The 12,498-nt window shown below is 51.5% G+C and overlaps 1 protein-coding gene across 1 annotated transcript; it reads right to left on the reverse strand.

Annotated features, from left to right (window-relative positions):
- Nucleotides 1-8,587: 8,587 nt before the first annotated feature.
- LOC130266653 (olfactory receptor 14J1-like) lies at nt 8,588-12,129 on the reverse strand. The gene is made up of 2 exons (XM_056515932.1): nt 12,043-12,129; nt 8,588-9,647 (listed from the first exon to the last, which is right to left on the reverse strand). Exon 2 carries the CDS (start codon nt 9,622-9,624, stop codon nt 8,692-8,694), a length of 933 nt encoding a protein of 310 aa, XP_056371907.1. The 5' UTR covers nt 9,625-9,647; nt 12,043-12,129; the 3' UTR covers nt 8,588-8,691.
- Nucleotides 12,130-12,498: the final 369 nt, after the last annotated feature.

A 12,498-nucleotide genomic window follows, 5' to 3' on the forward strand; every position in this document is an offset into this window, starting at 1 on the left:
GAAGGTAATTATACCCCGACAGAAAAGGAAATCCTAGCTGCTTATGAGGGAGTCCAAGCTGCTTCAGAGGTGATTGGCACAGAAGCACAACTCTTTCTGGCACCCCGGTTGCCAGTGCTGGGGTGGATGTTCAGTGGGAAGGTTCCCTCCACCCACCATGCCACCAGTGCCACATGGAGCAAGTGGATAGCCCTCATTACGCAGCGCGCCCGGATCGGGAAATTAAATCGCCCAGGGATCTTAGAAATAATTACCAACTGGCCAGAGGGAGAAAGTTTTGGTGTGACAGATGAGGAACAAGAACCGGTGACCCGGGCTGAAGAAGCACCACCTTACAACCAGCTACCGGCAGAGGAAATCTGTTATGCCCTGTTCACCGATGGTTCCTGTCGCATTGTAGGGACAAATCGGAAATGGATTGCAGCTGTATGGAGCCCTACACGACGGGTTGCAGAAGCTACTGAAGGAGAAAGAGGGTCTAGTCAATTCGCTGAACTCAAAGCTGTCCAACTGGCTTTGAATATTGCCGAAAGAGAAAGGTGGCCAAAGCTCTATCTTTACACTGATTCCGGGATGGTAGCCAACGCTTTGTGGGCATGGCTGCAGAGATGGAAAGAGATGAACTGGCAGCGCAGAGGAAGACCAATCTGGGCTGCAGAAGAGTGGAAAGACATAGCTACTCAGTTAGACAAGCTACCCGTGAAGGTTCGCCATGTGGACGCCCATGTCCCCAGAAGTAGAGCTAACAAAGAACAGCGAAATAACCATCAAGTAGATCAAGCAGCAAAAATAGGGGGGTTGGAAATAGATTTAGATTGGAAACATAAGGGAGAGTTGTTCCTGGCTCGATGGGCCCATGATGCCTCAGGCCATCAGGGGAGGGATGCCACCTATATGTGGGCACGAGACCGAGGGTTGGATCTAACCATGGACAGCATTACTCAAGTTATTCATGATTGTGACACTTGCGCTGCCATCAAGCAGGCCAAGCGGGTGAAGCCCCTCTGGTATGGAGGACGGTGGCCCAAGTACAGGTATGGGGAGGTTTGGCAGATTGATTACATCGCCCTGCCTCAGACCCGCCAGGGCAAACGTTATGTGCTGACCATGGTGGAAGCCACCACCAGATGGTTGGAGACTTACCCTGTATCTCACGCCACTGCCCGCAACACCATCCTGGGCCTGGAAAAACAGGTCCTTTGGAGGCATGGTACTCCTGAGAGGATCGAGTCAGACAATGGGACTCATTTTAAGAATAACCTTGTCAACACCTGGGCTAGGGAACACGGTATTGAGTGGGTGTACCACATCCCTTACCATGCACCAGCTGCAGGTAAAGTGGAGAGGTACAATGGATTGTTAAAGACCACCTTAAAGGCATTGGGTGGGGGATCCTTTAAGAATTGGGAGCAGCATTTGGCAAAGGCCACTTGGTTAGTCAACACTCGAGGTTCCACCAACCGAGCAGGTCCTGCCCAATCTGAGTGCCTTAATACAGTAAATGGAGACAAAGTCCCAGCGGCCCATGTCAGAGGATTGCTAGGGAAGACAGTATGGATTAATCCTGCCTCGAGTACAGGCAAACCTATTCGGGGGATTGCCTTTGCTCAAGGACCTGGATGTACTTGGTGGATAATGCAGAAAGATGGAACAACCCGCTGTGTACCTCAGGGAGATCTGACTGTGGGATGAGACAGAAGGAATATGTAAATGTTGAAGGTTTGAGCAAGTCAGAGGAAGTGTTTATATTGTGTTTAATGAGTGTATATCCCAATCGTGGGTCAATGATCACGATATGGGATACGGGGTGGAATGTCCTGGGTTGGTGTTTTTGACTGACTCCTCACCCTGCCCCCCTTGGCCATGAAGCTGTCTGCTCCCGGGGGAGGGGCCGCCTGGGCTCGGCTCTGTGGACTGGCCTTGGTTTTTTTCTTCTTGCGGTGGCTCGCTTGGCTCTGGCTGCTGCTGCTTGTGGCTTTTCACTGCTGTGGTAGTAGTTCGTTGCCTGGTTTGTTAGTTAGCTGTTTTTTTTCTTGATTTTTTGGCTTTATATTGCTTGAATTATTTGTTTTAGCTTGCTGTTGTTTAAGGCTTGCTGGCTGGCTTTTTTTCCTTCCTTTCTCTCTCTCTCCCTCTCCCTTCCCCCCCCCTCACCTCCCGAGGATCAGCACCAGCTCGCTCCAGAGAAACTCTGCGGCCTGCCTCTGGACACCGGCCTGCCTCTGGACACCGGCCAGAGAAGCATCTCGTCCTTCTAGTGAAGATGGAATCGTCCACGTCTCTTTTTCTCTCTCGGTGAAAATTTTTTTTGTCATCTGGATCTGTGCTGGGAAGTGTTTCCCTTGTATGTGTTAATAAATAGGTTTTTTCCACTTTTCCCCCTGAGTGAAATATTTTTTCTTAAGTCCAGTGGGATAAAGAATTGGGGGTTTATTCCCTGGGGAGCTCTTCTGGGGGTTTTTTCCCCTAAGTTTGTCCAAACTAGGACATATGTTCAATCTGTGCAGTTGACACTGAATCCAAGAACTTCCTAATGCAGTTTGAATATATATGAAAATAAAGACCCATGACGGCAGACAATCAGACTGTGTCCCTACCCCCACATCACCACTTTCCCCATCCAACCCCTGGCACTCAGAGTAGCCTTGTGCAAATCTGAGCTCCCTCCATCACAGGCTGTGCCTGCAGCTTTCAGCTCCTTGGCACCAACTCCTACCTGTTTTCCTTGGGGAAGGAGCTGCCCAAGACACAGAGAGATGTTCATTTATTGTCATCCAAGTAACCAAGGGAAGGCACAGCTCCATAAAAAACAGAAGTCCAGCCCAAATAGTGCTGGTGAATGGGGCCACATCCAGGGATGTCCCCAGGGCTCAGGACTGGGGCCAGGGCAGTTCAATCTCTTTATTGCTGATCTGGATGAGGCCATCGAGGGCACCCTCCGTCAGTTGCCAGGTGAGCCCAGGCTGGCTGGGAGTGTGGCTGTGCTGCAGGGCAGGAAGCTCTGCAGAGGGATCTGCACAGGCTGGAGCCATGGGCCCAGGACAATTGGATGAGGTTCACCAAGGCCAAGGGCCAGCTCCTGCCCTGGGCTCACAACCACCCCAAATCCCTGGCTGTGCCCTGCCCCTGATCCCCACAGCCTGTTCTGTTTCCTTCATCCCTGCATTGCCAGGCACTTTCTGGGACAAGGGAGCTCTGCTTGGGGATGGAGGGAGGTGCAAGTGCCACCACTGCAGTGGGAACCACAACTCATCAGGTTTGTGTCCTTTGTGGGTCAGGAACTGGTGAGACTCAGAGGCACAGGAAGGTTTCTCTTCTCTGCCAACAAACAAAAGTTGAACATGATACAATTTAATAACTGTCACAGCTCTTCCCTCAGCTCTGTGCCATGTCCCAGCAGGATCTGCTGAGTCTACCACCCACAAGGGATTTGTGTACAAAACCAATTTTAGACAAAGATGATTCTGTGACAGATAGAAATGCTGTTCTAGTGTTGTATCAGGATGCTCTTCTTGGAGTGGGGGTTAAACACCTCAAACAATGCCCGATTTTCAAAGCTGTCAGTGGTAGATGGAGAAGTCAGGCTAATTTGGATGTTGAGGAAATGCTGAACCCAGTCTGACTCATTTTAACTCCTCCTGTCCTGTCTGATCTCCTTTCTTTCCCCTCCCACCCATTGTGTTTTGTCTTCCCCCAGGCCCCCTGGTGAATAGCCTGGCTCTGTGTTCTCCATCACCTCCTGGGTGGCTCTGCCAGGCTGGTATGAGGAGCCCCTCTGCCTTCCCTGCTCTGGGCTGGACAAGCCCAGCTCCCTCAGCCTCTCCTCACAGCCAAAGGGCTCCAGCCCCACCTTGGAGGCCCTTCCCTCACCCTGCTCCAGCTGCCAGACATCTTTCCTGCCCTGGGAAACCCAAACCAGGCCCAGTGACCTGGATAATCCACGTCCTTGATGTCCTGGTCACTCAGCCCTGGCCCCTTGTCCCGTGTCAGGCTCTGGGGTTGATTTGTGGAACATCATTGGGGGAGGCTGTGGCTCCAGGTGGAGCAGGGGGATACAGAGGGACAGGGGACCCTGCTGGGTATGAACAGCATTTGACTTCTCTGGGGACACTGTGAGGGCAGGCTGGGGCAGAGTGACCAGCCCACAGGGTGACCTCACACAGCCCTGCTGGGATGTCCCGTATCCTCCCTGTGATGTCACTATCAGCTTTGTGACGTCACAGAGACAGCCTATGATGTCGTAGCTGCTCAATGACCTCACATAACCCACTCTGTGATGTCACAACCCACTCTGTCAGGTCACGTTACCAGATGAGAAATTGCCCACCCCATGTGAGCTAACACAATGCTTGTTCTCCAAATCCAGTGGCCACTGGAAACTGCACAATGCCTGTTGTGTGAGAAGGGGAACTGGAATTCACCAGCCTCAGTGTCCTGCCAGCTCAGCCAGGCTGACTGGAACATTGGGGTCCACGACCACCAGGGATCACCAGAGAGACCCCCAGTACAGAAGAACACATGGATAAGGGGGAGGGGAAATATGTTAATGATTTTAGGGAAATTATTATCATAGGTGTCTTTAGTCCAGGACAATCAATGAATATGTATGCAAAGTACAGAATATAAACAGAAACTTTCCTGTACTGAGCATGCACAGCTTTGGGAGGAGCTGTCCCCTTGTGCATTCAGCCAAATAAAGAATTCTGCTTTTTAATGCTACAGTGGTCTCTTTCACCAGGCAACAACGGACAGAATGAGAGGACACAATCTTAAGCTGCCCCAAGGGAAATATAGCCTACATATTAGGAAAAAGTTTTTTACAGAAAGGGTGATAAAGTACTGAAATTATCTGTCCCGGGGTTGGTGGAGACACCATCTCTGGGTGTGTTTAAAAAATGACTGGATATGGCACTCGGTCCCATATGAAAATTTAGGCAGGGGCTCAAATTGATGATCTTGGTCTTCCAGCCAAGTGATTCTGTGATTCTGTGAATACTCTGAGTCTTTCAGCTGAACACTGTCCCTGTCCTTTCCCTGGATCTCCGTTGCAGATGGAAGCTGCTGGTGCCATTCTCACCTTTAACTCCTAATCTGAATGCAGACAGATGTTCCCAGGTGTGTTAAGCAGGTGCTGCTCAATGTTTATGTGGAATTTTTGTATCCTCATGGCACCAAGGAGACCACTGTGGAACTGTGGAAAACTCATGGAACCAAAAAGCCATTGAGATATTTGGGCTGGATGGTACAAAGGAGACCATTGAGATACTGCAGATCCAAGGACACCATGGTAACACTGTGGAAACTCATGGAACCATGGGCACTGGGACACAGCAGGGCCTTGTGGACCCAAGGAGTGATATGTGACTCATCCAAACCTCATGGAACCAAAGGGCCAGTGTGACATTTCAGAGCCTTGTGGACCAGGGGACCACAGTGACATTGTGGGGTCCATGGAAACAATGGGCCATTGTGACACTGTGGGGCCTCTTGAACACTGTAGGGCATCGTGGGAACCAAGGGGCATTTGTTGCACCATGGAAATTGTGACAATTGTGGCAGCATGGAACCAAGGAGACCGTTGTGACACTACAGGATCCCATGGAACTAAGGATTCATGTAACACTGTGGGACACATGGAACTGAGAAGGCATTGTCACACTGTGGGGACTCATGGAATTATAGGGTCCTTTGTGACTCTGCAGGTCTTCATGGAATGAAGGGACAGTTGTGACACTGTGGGGCCTCACGGAAACAAGGAGAGCATTGTGACACTGAACCTAATTAATTCACATTAAGGGCAAAGGGATCAATAACTAATAGGAGATCAAATATTAAGAACTGTGCAATTGAAGATAAATTAATTTTTCTAATGAAACATGAATTTCTTTCAGTTTTGTCTTTATAAATATGTGAAAAGCCTAGTAAAGAACCATGTGTGATGGAATGATTTACACTGCACAAACCAGGCATATGTGGGTGGAATGATTTCTATTGCACATGTTGGCCACAATAACATCCTGGCCAGAAGAAAGCAATGCCTAGATACTCTAACAATCACAAGATGTTGTTGGGGAGTTTCTGTTTTTCATGCAGTTTCAGAGACAGTCCCACTGAGGTTCATCACCAACACAGGCTCCTCCTGGACTCCTTGGAGGAGAGAATTGGAGGCCATGATTCCACAAAGCTCTCAGAGACTCCAACACAAAAACAAAACCCAAAGTCCTTTGAAAACCCTGCAGTCCCTGGGAGCATGAAGGAGCCCCCAGGGCCATTCCTGACCAAGGCTCCCCAGGGACTGGTCCCAGCAGATCCCTGAGGCCACTGGGATGTGGGGGGGGATGCTGAGGGCAGCACAAGGGGTGACAGTGCCCAGCCTTGCTGGGGCTGTGCCAGGAGGCCCCAGTGGCTCAGGACAAGGTGTCTCCTCCCAGCCCTTGGTGGCACAGACCCTGCTGTGCCCCAGGGCACCAAGACTTGGCTTCTCCTGGGCACTGCCAGCCCTGCCAGGGCCCTTGGCCATGTCCAGCACAGCTTGTCCTGCTCTGTCCCACAGCTGCTGCTGTGTCCCTGCAGGCTGCACACTCCCATCTCACTGCCCCTGGCTCTGCCCTGCCATTGCCAGCCCTGCCATTGCCAGCCCTGCCCTGACCTCTGCCCACCCTCACCCTCTGTGCCTTGGGACACACACACACATGCACTGAGCTCATCCTCCTCCTCCTCCTGGGTGCTTCTGCCACAGCACTGCCCTGGGAGGGTTCATTCCTCACAGGAGCTGTTCTGTTTGTACTGGTGCATTTTATAGCTCTGATTCTGCCTGTCTCTCAATTCTGTCTTCAAAGGGCTCTCCAAGGGAAAGTTTCATTGAATCATGGAATAACAGAGGTGGGAAGAGCCCCCTGAGCCCCCTTGGCCTGGGTGTGGCTAGGATGGAGTTCCCTTTGCCCAGAGCAGCCCCTGTCCTGCTGTGCTTGGCTCTCACGGCTGGAGTGGGTTTGGTCCCAGCCCAAGGCTTTGGCTGCTCCTGAGCAGGGCTGGCCCCACATGAGGCATCTCTACAATACACGAAATAATGGGCTGGGGGTTGGCAAGTGTTCCTGGGGACACAGGGATGGGACAGCTGGGCTGGACTGACCCAAGGGATCTTCCATTCCATGGCATGTCCTGACCAGCAGGGAAATGAGGGGAACAAGAGGGTCTCTGGATTTTCTGTATTGATACGTTTGTCTTCCAAAAGAACCACAACATGTGCTGAATTCTTATGCTGAATTCTTGTCTCTCCATGGTTTTCTTTGCTTCTGCATTTGGCCTTTGCTTTTAAGTCCCCCTAACATTAATTTCTCTTTAGGCTGACTCACAATTCTTTCACCTTATTTTCTCCTGTTTTCTGAGTAAGGAGGGACAGTGACAGAGACACTCTGTTGTCACTTGATGACTAGAGGAGTTTAACCACATTCACCTTGCCCAACTCTGCTCTTATGGGCACCCCCAGGAATGTCAGGGCTCTGTCAGGTGCCCACCCCTGAGCTGGGCTCATGCCCTGCTCACAGCCCCAGGGGTGTCCAGGGACACGAGTCCTTCCCTGGCACACACACAGACAGTTCATTGCAGCAGGGCCAGGGGCTCCCTGGGCTCTGCTGCCACTGCCAGAGCCTGGCAGGGACCTCAGACCTGCTGGTGTCACCCTGCCCTGCCCCTGCCTAAGGTGCCCCATGGCCAGAGGGATGGACACGGGGAGCTCTGGGCACAGGAGCTCATCCCAGCCCTGCATCCAGGGGCTCTCAGGAGACTTTACTCTCTGGAAACTCCAGCAACAGCTGAAGGTGTTTGTGCTCACTGGGTTTATGTCCCCTCACACACACACAGGATGTTCAGGGCTGTGGAATGTCCCTGCACTGCAAACACAGACTCCTGACCTGGTCACTTGATGTTCCTCCATGGAGGGAAGAACAACCTCTGTGCCCTGGGGTGAGAGGGCACTGCTGGAAGCAGCGCTGGCTTTGCAGGGACACTGCTGGGACAGCCCCACCCTGAACACTGCCACACTTTTGTGTCACTGCTGTTCTCCTCTCCAGGGTGTTGTGTTGGGAGAATCCTTGAGAGCAAACTGGGAAGGAGATTGAAGCTTTCAGGCCCTGCACTGGGGAGATGCCCTTGCATGATGGAAATGCTGTTGCAGAGCCCAGCTCTGTCCCAGCAGTGCCCACAGCCTGTCCCTGCCTGCAGTCCCTGGACAGTCACACAGCAGGACTGGGACTGAGATGAGAGAGCCCTGAGGCCTTAAACCAACACAGGGGCTCTGGAGGGGAGTGTGGAAGTGAAGGAAGGGAAGGTTATGGAGCAGAAGTCTTGGAGCTGCCTGTCAGTGAGAAGCACTAGGGTTCCCTTTTCACCCTAGATATTTCCGGAGGCACCGACCCTGCAGCTCCAGAAAAGTCAGGGAGGAAAACTGTCAGGGGAACATGGCACTACAGAGTTCTTTATTTTGTGTAAGCACATATGTAGTAAAACTCCTGGGTTACACAGTCTTTGGTTCACACTAGAAATGCCAATACTGAATTAAAAATGGTACAGAAAAAGATTTTCCTGTGAAGAAATACCCAAAAATATAATACCCATGCTCGCAGAAAATCACAAGGTACAGAATGGGCTTTAATGAGTAACATCAAAAGAGCTATAAAGGAGAATAAGAGTTTATTGCTTCTGAAAAGCATTCATGATGATTTTCCTCAGGTCATCTTTGAGCTCCTGGTTCCTCAGGCTGTAGATGAGGGGGTTCAGGGCTGGAGGCGCCACCGAGTACAGAACTGAAACTGCCAGATCCAGGGATGGGGAGGAGATGGAGGGGGGCTTCAGGTAGCTAAATATACCAGTGCTGACAAACAGGGAGACCACAGCCAGGTGAGGAAGGCAGGTGGAAAAGGCTTTGTGCCGTCCCTGCTCAGAGGGGATCCTCAGCACAGCCCTGAAGATCTGCACATAGGAGAAAACAATGAACACAAAACAACCAAAAGCTAAACAGACACTAACAGCAAGAAGGCGCAATTCAGCGAAGTATGAGTTTGAGCAGGAGAGCTTGAGGATCTGTGGTACTTCACAGAAGAACTGTCCCAGGGCATTGCCCTTACACAGGGGCAGGGAAAATGTATTGGCTGTGTGCAGCAGAGCATTGAGAAAGCCACTGGCCCAGGCAGCTGCTGCCATGTGGGCACAAGCTCTGCTGCCCAGGAGGGTCCCGTAGTGCAGGGGTTTGCAGATGGACACGTAGCGGTCGTAGCACATGATGGTCAGGAGGGAAAGCTCTGTTCCAAGAAAGAGTAAAATCAGAAACACCTGTGCAGCACATCCTGTGTAGGAGATGTTCCTGGTGTCCCAGAGGGAATTGTGCATGGCTTTGGGCACAGTGGTGCAGATGCAGCCCAGGTCAGTGAGGGCCAGGTTGAGCAGGAAGAAGAACATGGGGGTGTGCAGGTGGTGGCCGCAGGCTACGGCGCTGATGATGAGGCCATTGCCCAGGAGGGCAGCCAGGGAGATGCCCAGGAAGAGGCAGAAGTGCAGGAGCTGCAGCTGCCGCGTGTCTGCCAATGGCAGCAGGAGGAAGTGGCTGATGGAGCTGCTGTTGGACATTTGCTGTGTCTTGGCCTGGGGCTCTGTAAGAAAAGTAATCATGGAACAGTTTGGTTTTGAGAGGACTTTAAATATCCCAGCCCAGCTTGGTGCCACTTTCCCCCCACTGCCTGCCCAGGGCTCTGCTGCCTGGAGCTGTCCCTGCCAGCAGCTGCTTCCCTGTGCCCAGGGCTGGGCCTCGCCATTGCTTCTAGATCCCAGCCCAGCCCTGGGGGCTCAGCTCTGCCCTGCAGACTCCTCCCAGCACAGGGCACTGCCCAGGGCCTGCTCTGCCTCTACAGGCTCTGATGGCAATATCCGAGCAACCCTGAGAAGTCAGGAAAAGCAGCACTGATGCTGAAATGCCTGGTTTACTGGGATCTGAAGTAATATTTATTTTCTCTAAACTAAACTCAGAGATGAATATCATTGCACAATTTTCTATTCAGGCAGCTCAGAGCAGTAGATTAAAAAGGGGGATTTTCCCTTTTATATAGCCCCTGACATGCTGTGCTCCCTGTAAAATCACCTTGGATGTGTTCTGGAGTTATTTGTCAGGCTGGGAGAAATCCTGACCATTGCAGCATCCTCACCACTCAAGGAGAACACTTCCAATCCATAGTGGCTCTATCCTTCCACCCAGACCACGTCCCCCCATGCTGGGGGCAGCTCCCAGGGCTGGCTCACAGCTGTTCCTGGCAGGCAGCAGAGTCTCTGCCCCAGCACAGCGCCCTGGGCTGCAGGACCGTGCTTTGCAGGACAGCCCTGGGCACCCCTGGCTGCTCTACACAAGAGAGAATCAGAGAATGTACTCACAGAGTCTGTAGGCATTGGGATGTTCCAGCTTTAGGAGATCACTCCAGGAGCTGCAGGTGCATTGTCCTGCAGCCAGAGGCTTCCTGTGTCAAGGGCTGGGAGTGATTCTGCCCCAGTCACTTCTGAGCACCTTCCCAGCCCTGACTGATTGAAGCTCTCTGTGCCTCTGTGCTGTGCCTGGGGTGTCTGCAGGCAGTGCCCCAGCCCTGCTGTGCTCTAAGAAGAGTTGCTCAGCAAGAGAAATGTGTTTTTGAAGCTCTTCTTGGTTGCCAGGATCTCGCTCTGAGGAAGGAGCCGAGCCCAGCTCAGGAGCACAGACACAGCACAAGGACTTTAATGACCCTCTTGGGGTTTTGTGCTGAGGCCCTGAACATCAGTCCCAGAGAGGGAGCTGAAGAAACCTCTCAAGAACTCCAAATCAGAATCAAACCCCAAAGTTTCTTGAAGTTTTAATGGGACTCAGGGAGGGACACAACTGAGAAAGTGTCCCCAAGTTCCAGTTAGAGCAGGAAATTGGAGGCAGAGATGAGAGGTGGGGACAAAGAGAAGCCAAGTCTTGGTGCCCTGGGGCACAGCAGGGTCTGTGCCACCAAGGGCTGGGAGGAGACACCTTGTCCTGAGCCACTGGGGCCTCCTGGAACAGCCCCAGCAAGGCTGGCCACTGTCACCCTTGTCCTGCCCTCAGCATCTCCCCCCCATATCCCAGTGGCCTCAGGGATCTGCTGGGACCAGTCCCTGGGGAGCCTTGGTCAGGAATGGCCATGGGGGCTCCTTCATGCTCCCAGGTTTTTCAGAGGACTTTGGGTTTTGCTTTTGTGTTGGAGTCTCTGAGAGCTTTGTGGAATCATGGCCTCCAATTATCTGCTTTAATTAGACCCTTGGGAGCCTTTCTCAGTAGCAACACTCTGTGGGGCTTATTAATGCTTCAAGGTACTTTAGGTTTTTCCTTTTTCCTTTCCTCTAGAGTCTCAAAAGTTTTGGGAAAATCATGACCTTCAATTCTCTCCACCAAGGAGTCCAAGGTGAGCCTGTGTTGGGGATGGACCTTAGTGGGACCCATTAATGCTTTGAGACACTTTGAGTTTTTCTTCTGACTTGGACTCCTAGAAAGGTTTGTCCAATCTCCTCTGAGGCCCTGAGGTTCCAGGGCTCAGCACCAAATGCACCACAGGGTTCTTTGGGATCAAGCAAGTTCTGACAGACCATGGCTCTGCCTTGATGTCCCTCTTGTCTGGTGCTGTTCATTAGGAAGGTTTGCTGCTGCATTTTTGGAGAAATATTTCAAAGAGCTTCTAAAAAATATGTATTCCTATTTTAAAGAGTGTATTTCATTACTGTTTCTCTTTAGAGCAGAGGTGATTGCAGCATTCTGTCATTGATATTGATCCAAGGTCTCTCCTCAGGAAGTCTGGCCTGCTCAGAGAAGCTGTGACTTGAGTTCTTACCTAGTGTGGACAACCTTGCTCCACATTTCCCAGCTCCATCCTGTCTGTTCTCTCTCACCTGGGACCTGCTTTGCTTGGAGATCTGGCTGCACTCAGGCAAACAGGAGTTTTTTTCCTTTTCTTTTTTTTTAAAGCAATTGAAAACTCCTGAATTTCCCCATTACAAACAGACACCCACCTCAAGTGTTTGTCAAGATGTCAACATGGAGATTTACATTCCCAAGGGCGAGCCATGCAAGATGTGTTTTAGACCTTTGGACTCCTTGGTTCCACAAGGTGTTGTCGTGTACCCATGTTTGGTTCTGTGAGGTTCTGTGGTGTCACAATGGATGTTTGTTTCCATAAGGCCTCACAGTGTCACAGGAGTCTCATTTTTCCTGTGGTAATTAGCAGCAAACCCTACTGACAGACACAAATGCCTGGGAAGAAGGAAGAATGGGGACATTTGGAGTGATGGTTTTTTTTCTTCCCAGGGCACAGTGAGGTGGGGTGGGGCCCTGCTGTCCTGGAGATGGCTGAACAAAGGCCTGCCCATGGAAGGGGGAAGAGACAACAACCTCTGTCCATGGAACTACAACAGCAGAGAGGTCAGGCTGAAGGGTGGGCTTAAAAGACTGTGTACGAGGACTGGAAA

This window comes from Oenanthe melanoleuca, unplaced genomic scaffold (assembly GCF_029582105.1).
Source record: "Oenanthe melanoleuca isolate GR-GAL-2019-014 unplaced genomic scaffold, OMel1.0 S127, whole genome shotgun sequence".
Taxonomy (NCBI): domain Eukaryota; kingdom Metazoa; phylum Chordata; class Aves; order Passeriformes; family Muscicapidae; genus Oenanthe; species Oenanthe melanoleuca.